At 34.2% G+C, this 9069-nt stretch overlaps 1 protein-coding gene across 5 annotated transcripts in view; it reads right to left on the minus strand.

The window, feature by feature from the left end:
- LOC108355403 (2,3-bisphosphoglycerate-dependent phosphoglycerate mutase-like) overlaps positions 1 to 9069 on the minus strand; it is a 60720-nt gene that overhangs the window by 8246 nt on the left and 43405 nt on the right. For 4 of the 5 annotated variants that reach the window (XM_017606585.1, XM_017606579.1, XM_017606573.1 and 1 more), the window contains exons 2-3: positions 5364 to 5506; positions 2193 to 2428 (exon numbers count right to left, since the gene is read on the minus strand). In XM_017606585.1, the coding sequence (XP_017462074.1) occupies positions 2193 to 2428; positions 5364 to 5463 (336 nt within the window). In that variant the 5' untranslated portion in view covers positions 5464 to 5506. Of the gene's footprint in view, positions 1 to 2192; positions 2429 to 5363; positions 5507 to 5747; positions 5987 to 9069 lie in introns of those variants that run through there. The other variant, XM_017606565.1, reaches the window with a different exon arrangement.

The raw sequence follows: 9069 nt of genomic DNA on the forward strand, positions 1-9069 counted from the left end.
GCCCACTTATGATCACATATATGTATCTCAGTAACCGTTCTACCAATTTGTACCAAACTCGGTGTGGTTATTGTGCTTGCCACATATAAGCAAACCGTTGAAAATTATTGAAATCGGACTAAAATAACGGCCGCTTCTCATATAACGGTAAATTTCAGAACTGCTTGAAACTTCAAAATTTCGAAATCTAAGGACTCTAATTTACTCAAAATTGATACGCCCCGGCTTACCATATAGCCGTAGCTTTCGGTAAGGCGAAAAACATATATTTAATACGTGCGCCGGGTATTTAATGTTCGGCTCTGCCCGAACTTAGGCTTTCTTACTTGTTTGTAATTTTTTTATACAAATTCTAAGAAAAATGCACCTGAAAAAGACTTGCGGCACGCACGTACTTATGTATCTCCCAAAGTTTACACTGCTGGCAAATTCAAAAAAGGATTAAAATTTTAAAACTTATTAATAAAATTGAAGTAAAATATGTACCAAATTAAAACCTTCGAATTCGTACGTCCGTCGCTAGTCAAGAATATAGAAGCCATCCTATCTTACGTTTTCAGGTTCTACAACATGATTAATACGCACTCTCGAAGATTTAATTCCTACTGATCAGGAGGAGACAGATAAGATTCATACTCAACTTATTATTTCAACTCAATTGAGGTAATTCTTTAACGAATACAAGAACTTGTTGTCAAAAGTGCAGACTGACTCAAAGAGCAAAATTTTAGCTTTGAACCCTTATCAGGCAGCCAGAGCGTTATGCGAGTCAATGGTCAACTAACAAGTTCTACAATTCCCATAACGAAAAATATCCAATACTTCCCTTATGGCTGCAAAATTTTTCAAGTTGCTGGTTAGTTTTGCTTTGCATGACGTCACACTTGTGCAACTTGTTTACGTTTTCCTTGCAACATTTTTTCTTCTTCTTCCATTCTTGCTCACGTTTTGGAATTTCTCTCTCGCGATTGCACCAGTGTGACGTCACACAAAAGTTATTCTCAAAAATCCTCTCTGATCTCCATGATTTTCTCTTATATCCTTGCTTATTTCTTTCATGCAAAACTTAACCTGAACGTGCGTAAGTATTTTTTTCAACTAACTAACGTTTAGTAAACGCTCAACTACATAAATGCTTATAGAAAAGATAACTTAACTTACTTGTTCCTCGCCATATTTATCGGCCATGTCCCGCTTATTGAAACCCGTTAAATTTCCATAGTGTCGCTCGTTCAAATGCCAATCGCTTACAACTTCCAAATCGCAGAGATTCAATTCTTTCAATATAATACTCAATGATTGTCTAGCGCGTGATAATGCCGATGAGTATGCAATATCGAATTTTAAATTGCTTTCACGCAATGCTGTCGCTGAAATATTTACAGCATCTTTGGCGCCTATAGAAATGACGACAATTTTGGCATTAATGGTTGCATAGGAATATTTACATACATGCAATATTATATGATGAAAATGCAACTAAGAGCCATATTTACAGTGAAGAGTTAACTCTTATTATGCTGTTAACTATCGATTTTCAGTACAATAATTGACAATTAACTACCGAATGCGAGTTAAACCTTCACTGTAAAAACGGAACTGAAAATATAAAACTAGTAATTTTTAGCAAAAAAAAACCGACTCAACTCCCATATAAAAAAAAATNGTTCAGTTTGCATGTTAATGTTTAATAGAATAAAATATACGTAATCTAAGCGATGAAAAATAACATTTAAAAGTAATGAATGTGTTAACAATTAACAAACGCATGCAAACTTGTTAATACTTTTAAATAAATATTGTTGAGCTGAAAATGAGCTACTAGGCTTGTATATCCCAGCAAGCAAATCTGAACGCGGTTCAATTTTCGGCTACTCCCTATAGTTCCTATAGTTTCAATCTGAAGGAAGTTTTCCTTTATGATCGCGGAAAAATTACGAGCCTTGCAGAAGTTTTACAGATAATTCCTAAAAATCGCGAATTGCTACGGTAAGCAGTGCCCCCTAAGGGCGCGAACAGAGTGGCCGCTTGTTGCCGAGCCGAGCCGACTGNCCATGATTTTCTCTTATATCCTTGCTTATTTCTTTCATGCAAAACTTAACCTGAACGTGCGTAAGTATTTTTTTCAACTAACTAACGTTTAGTAAACGCTCAACTACATAAATGCTTATAGAAAAGATAACTTAACTTACTTGTTCCTCGCCATATTTATCGGCCATGTCCCGCTTATTGAAACCCGTTAAATTTCCATAGTGTCGCTCGTTCAAATGCCAATCGCTTACAACTTCCAAATCGCAGAGATTCAATTCTTTCAATATAATACTCAATGATTGTCTAGCGCGTGATAATGCCGATGAGTATGCAATATCGAATTTTAAATTGCTTTCACGCAATGCTGTCGCTGAAATATTTACAGCATCTTTGGCGCCTATAGAAATGACGACAATTTTGGCATTAATGGTTGCATAGGAATATTTACATACATGCAATATTATATGATGAAAATGCAACTAAGAGCCATATTTACAGTGAAGAGTTAACTCTTATTATGCTGTTAACTATCGATTTTCAGTACAATAATTGACAATTAACTACCGAATGCGAGTTAAACCTTCACTGTAAAAACGGAACTGAAAATATAAAACTAGTAATTTTTAGCAAAAAAAAACCGACTCAACTCCCATATAAAAAAAAATATATATATATATATCTCATGATCCGCTGATCGGATCTTAACGAGATTAGTATGGGACCACCTCTGAGACACTACCTTTCCGATGCAAAAAGAATTATCAAAATCGGTTGACGCGGTCCAAAGTTATGCGGTAACATACATAAAAAAAAAAAAAAAAAAAATATATTCCGACGAACTGATAACCTCCTCCTTTTTTGGAAGTCGGTTAATAAAACTACATCTCAGTTTACGTAGAACGGGCTTCAGCTTAATTAAATATGATGATAAAAGAAATTGATTACAAATTTATTTGGTGAAGCTTCTTAATATTAAAGTAACATACATATGTATATACAGGCCCGTTGAGAGGGAAGGGGGAAAGAGGGGAGTCCCCTCCGAGCCCGGAATTTTTAAGGGACCTGACATATCAGAACCATAACTTGTTATAATTCAAGTTTTTACAATGTAATTGCTCCATCGTTATCGGTTTTTAACCGACTTCAAAAAAAAGGAGGAGGTAATCAGTTCGTCGGAATATATGTATATATTTTGTTTATGCTTGTTACCGCATAACTTTGGACCACGTTAACCGATTTCGATAATTCTTTTNCATGCAAATATACCCTACAAGTAGGGATGGCAGCGATTAATCATTTGATTAAATTAATCGATAATTTTTGTTCAATTTACGATTTAATTGTATCATAGTTTTGTGTTTCATTAATCGATTAATTGTAAAATAATCGTAAAAATGTTTTCAAGAAATATGAATTCTGTAGTTGTCTAAAATCCATCCATCGAACATCCTCTTCAGCTANGGAAAGGTGGTACCTCAAGGGTGGTCCCATACTAATTTTGTTTAGATACAATAATTGGATCGTGAAGAAATTAACGATAATCTTAAATTTTTATAAGAGAATTGAAGTCGGTTTTGTTCTTTGCTTAAAAATTACTTGTTATTATAAATCTGTGTTTGTATGGAATAGTAGCTTATGTCGAGAAGCTGGCTTTAGTATAATGCGGCNCCTCTTCAGCTAGCTGCATCAACTTTACTCGACCAGAGGCTGAAAAAAATTAATTTCAAAGATCCGTTAGCATTGGCCTCAGTAATGAAGTTCTTGCGAAAGGAAANATTATCCTTTAAACGAAAAAGAATTTTTTGATAAGACTTAATAAGAATATTCATTTGCTAGTATCGGAACTATTTCTCGCACGTTTACTTGCCAAAAGTTCTTCAACGGCTCGGCGCCAATGAGTCATTCGCAATCGTATTCTGCGTATGCCGTATTATACTTAAGCCAGCCTTTCGAAATATATTCCTATTTCCGCTGATTGTTTCTGACTCTATACATTAAAAAAAAAAATTATCTCATGCTTTTAAATAATTTAAAACAATTTATGTATAGGGACCCGTGATTTTTCAATCCGGGCCCGAGTTTGCTCTCGACTGCCCTGCATATACATATAACGGGTGATTTTTTTGAGGTTAGGATTTTCATGCATTAGTATTTGACAGATCACGTGGGATTTCAGACATGGTGTCAAAGAGAAAGATGCTCAGTATGCTTTGACATTTCATCATGAATAGACTTACTAACGAGCAACGCTTGCAAATCATTGAATTTTATTACCAAAATCAGTGTTCGGTTCGCTTTACGTCCGATTTATGGTCTACATAATCGACCAAGTGAGCAAACAATTAATGCGATTGTGACCAAGTTTCGCACTCAGTTTACTTTATTGGACATTAAACCAACCACACGAATGCGTACAGTGCGTACAGAAGAGAATATTGCGTCTGTTTCTGAGAGTGTTGCTGAAGACCGTGAAATGTCGATTCGTCGCCGTTCGCAGCAATTGGGTTTGCGAAACACATTTCGAACCGAACACTGATTTTGGTAATAAAATTCAATGATTTGCAAGCGTTGCTCGTTAGTAAGTCTATTCATGATGAAATGTCAAAGCATACTGAGCATCTTTCTCTTTGACACCATGTCTGAAATCCCACGTGATCTGTCAAATACTAATGCATGAAAATCCTAACCTCAAAAAAATCACCCGTTACATACATATGTATGTACATGCAAATATACCCTACAAGTAGGGATGGCAGCGATTAATCATTTGATTAAATTAATCGATAATTTTTGTTCAATTTACGATTTAATTGTATCATAGTTTTGTGTTTCATTAATCGATTAATTGTAAAATAATCGTAAAAATGTTTTCAAGAAATATGAATTCTGTAGTTGTCTAAAATCCATCCATCGAACATCCTCTTCAGCTAGCTGCATCAACTTTACTCGACCAGAGGCTGAAAAAAATTAATTTCAAAGATCCGTTAGCATTGGCCTCAGTAATGAAGTTCTTGCGAAAGGAAATAATGTGCGCAGATGATCATATTGAACCGGGTAGCGAGTCGTCACTAGAATCAGTAGAAAACGAGTTCGATCTTTGGGCCCCTCATAAATCTCTTGTACACAAACGAAGGCGAAAAAATCATAATTTGGGTCACCCACAAGATGAAATGAGTTTTTATTTAAATTGTAAAGTCCTAGAACTAAAGCGGAATATCATCGACGCTTAGGGAGAAATGAAAACTGTTTATCCAAAACTTTACGGACTTTCGAAAAAATACTGGGAAAAAAAATTGTCTGTGGCAACGCTGCCTACATGCGCATTTATTTACCTTGCTCACTTAAATCAGCATCATGCCACCCGCAGAAGAGATTCAACTTATTCCATTCGCTCTCACCGTGCCGTAAGATTACTAATTGGTTAGTTTTCATATTGCCTTGTTTTTGTTTTGCCGTGGGGCACACTGACTTTAAACTGAAAATACAGGAAAGTAAAGTTTAAACAGCTGTTTTTTAAGATGTCTGTATGTCCACTGTATAAATTATAAATAAAAGTTTCTGCATTTCTCGTAATTGCTATGTGCGCTTGAAATTAGTAAAGTGTACACAAGTGTGCAAGAAACACAACTTTTGATTCATTCAAAGAAACTGCATTACATTGTAACAATACGATGAACTATACTTAAAAACATACATACGTATCAATACATACATACATTTTGAGAGAAATCATGCGCACATCACCCACATTTATGCGAATTGCCATTATCACCAAAAGTCGTATTTTTTCCAATGTTGTCGTCTATGCGTCTAAACAAATTCTAATAGAAGAATGAGCATTATTCGCGTGTAAAGGGTCGCACATTAAGAGTGGAGGCTTTCGTTAGCGGCATTACCGAATTACCGCCATGAGCTGTCTTTAGTGTTGTTATGAACTGAAGATTTCATACCCAATGTACGATTTTTTAGCTGAGAGATCTTGTATAAAAAATTATAATAAATTTATAATAACCATAAAGAGTAAATTCTGCAATAATGCATCTCTGTACATTTAAACGAAGTTGCTATATTGGCAACTGCATTTTTGTGATTTCCGCGGAAATTTTTACTGAGATAATAGCCCTGTTTTTGTACGCACTATCCAGTAACAGTTTCTACTGCTTAGTGTAATTTACACTAACTAAACAATTGTTTGTGGGGACTTCACACTTGCAACTGACAAAATTAACTTATTTAAATGTATAATAAGATAATAAATACTATGCTTCTTTGAAAATTGCTTCGAAAAATAATAAATTTATCAGCTGTTCATAAAACTTGCAAGTTCTTGCTGGTTTTGCATTTTTGTACTCTCTTGCATGCTTTTCTCATTGGGAGCAAATGCTGGCTTATTCTCAGAAATTTTGTTACTAGTAAGTTACATATATATATATTTCGTTTTTCAACTGTATCTTCAGCTTATTTACACTCAAGTCTTAGTTCCTGGTACTTCAAAATTCTATTATCTTCAACTTTATAGCACTCAACTATAGTTTTTGTTCATAATATTTGTTCATTGACCTTGATCCAAGATAGGCTGACATTGAAAACGACTCCCTTTTGTACATACATATGTATGTACATATGCATGTTAGGGATCTTAATTTTTCGGCTTTTTCCGATCCCGGGATTTTCGGGATGGGGTTGTCACAATCCCGGGATTAGTATCGGGATTTAGATATTCATTACTTCCCAACAACTTGAATCGAAAAAATTGCTTCTATATTGTTTGAGAAGATCTCCTACCATGAAATAAATAATAATAAATGGGTTTGAAAACTACTTTTTTATTTAAAGTGGCGTTTTTATTTATTCTCTCTGACCGCAGGATTTATTTTGAAGGACTTTGTAATTTCAAAGATATGATTAATTCCAAAAATTGTTAAAAAAATTCAATGCAATGTACTTAGAATAAAAATATGGGTAAAAAATGCAATATGAAATTTCTTTAGACTATGTTCAAATAGGCACCTTATTGGCAATTAAGAACCCTTTCACCAATTTAAGCCTTAATTGTTACCCAATTTATCATACAAAAACTCAAATTATTAATTGCCAATTAATAATTAATTGTTATTTTGTGTCATATTCTCTATGCAACCCTGCTAGTTATGTTTAATTTTGACTTGGAGGTATGTTTATTGAATAAAGAGCAATCAGCTGTTAAATATTTAAAATTGTACCTACTTTACGGAAAGCTTTATCTGAAAGTGGGTAGAAGTACCTAACAAGTAAATATGTATTTCTATATAAAGAAGATAGGAGAATAACAATTCCCATCGATACATCAACTTCAGTACTCACATTAAACAAATTTTGGTTATGAAAAAAATCTCTTTGAGCATCGCGAGACAAAACTATGTTTTAGAAAAGGTGAATCACTTTCATCCCAGTTCTCCGATCTGACGTTAAAAAATAAATATTTTCAGTCTATCTGGCGAAATCAACTACAGTTGCGTTACTTTGACCACCTTTTTGTAGAAAGTATTGGACAAGTTCCCGCAACAGAAAATGTATTGAAATGTTAATAAAAATAAGAACTGATTTCCTGGGAAGTTATTTGGCTACGTTCCAAATGTACCTAAAATTGCGTGTTTGTACCGAATGCACTTTCAAACTAAATAAAGGTACGATTGTACCAACTTTTCCATCACTGTAGGTAATCCAGCAGCTGATTTCGAATCGCTAATTGCGCAGCTGACGTATGTGTGAATACCAAACTCAATTCCGCAATTTAAAGCTTAATTGCCTCAGCTAATTGGCCTGTTTGAACATAGTTTTAGAGTTTAAAAATTAAAATTTTTTGGATTTACAAGGACGAATAGGTAATTTTTAAGCTAGAAGAACGAAACTCGAGGATGTTATCGAGTTTATATAAGCCCTTAACATATAATTTTATCAAAAACAAATATTGCGAAATTTCAAGGATGTAGAATGTGGCCCTTTCTTGTTGAAACCGCGTTTCGTCCAAATAAAAATCGCAAATTTCAGACCGGAAATTGTTATCGATCACATGAGCATAGCTTAGAGATTTGGCGGTTAGTGCGGCTCCTTAGTTTTTCTCGAAAAAGAACAACTCAATGGTGCAGTCGATCCTAATACGTAATTTTACACATTAACATAGCCGCCGAATGTGAAATTCGACTAGTTTCCGAATATTTTCTTCGATATGCCTAAAAATGCAGCCACAGAAGATGCACAAGTTTGCTGGAATTGTTTTAAAGTTTTACGCATTCGTAAAAAAGTTTTGATGACAGTGACATTTGACCACACCTAGTGAAATCCTGAGAATTCTTGAAATCGCACATAACCCATCTATTATACTCGTATACAAATTTCATCATACCGTCTTCCAGCCAGTTTTGCAACGAATAACTGAAGAAGAAATTGAGGTAAGCAGACTGAATATGCAAGTTAATATTAGTCAAAGAGAGATAAAAAAGTCGGTTTATAACTACATACATATGCCTCTTTAAAAATTCGAATAGTTGTTCTACTACAGAGAGAAAAGTAAAGGAATACTTCTATAAATAGTTCCTAGACGATGCAGTACTATAGATCGCATATTTTGAATAAAAAATCATTTAAAAAATTTCAAGCGCCAAATGAAGACGAATTTTTTATCAGCTACTTGCAAAGTTTACTTAAATGATATGTTAAAGTCATTCTCAAATCCATTTTACCACTTAAAATTCAACTCTAAACTCAAGCCATACTAATTTTAAACAGGTTTAAAATTTATGGCATCAAAATTTGTGGTGGTTAGCAGCTTCCTATTTGTACTAATTTGATATTCCTCATAGCTCAATGAACGTACTACGTGGTAAACATACATACTGCATCACTAAAAAAAGTTGCGGTTGTACAAAATTTTGGGGCACCGAAATTGCGCATATGGAAACTGTGCATTTAGACATTATTTCGGTTTCAACCGAAACTGTGCATGTATGCTTTATTTCGGTTTTTACCATATGCATTATTTCGGTTTTAAACCGAAAC

This window comes from Rhagoletis zephyria, unplaced genomic scaffold (genome assembly GCF_001687245.7).
Source record: "Rhagoletis zephyria isolate East Lansing unplaced genomic scaffold, Rhagoletis_zephyria_1.1 Rzeph_scaffold_00163, whole genome shotgun sequence".
NCBI lineage: Eukaryota > Metazoa > Arthropoda > Insecta > Diptera > Tephritidae > Rhagoletis > Rhagoletis zephyria.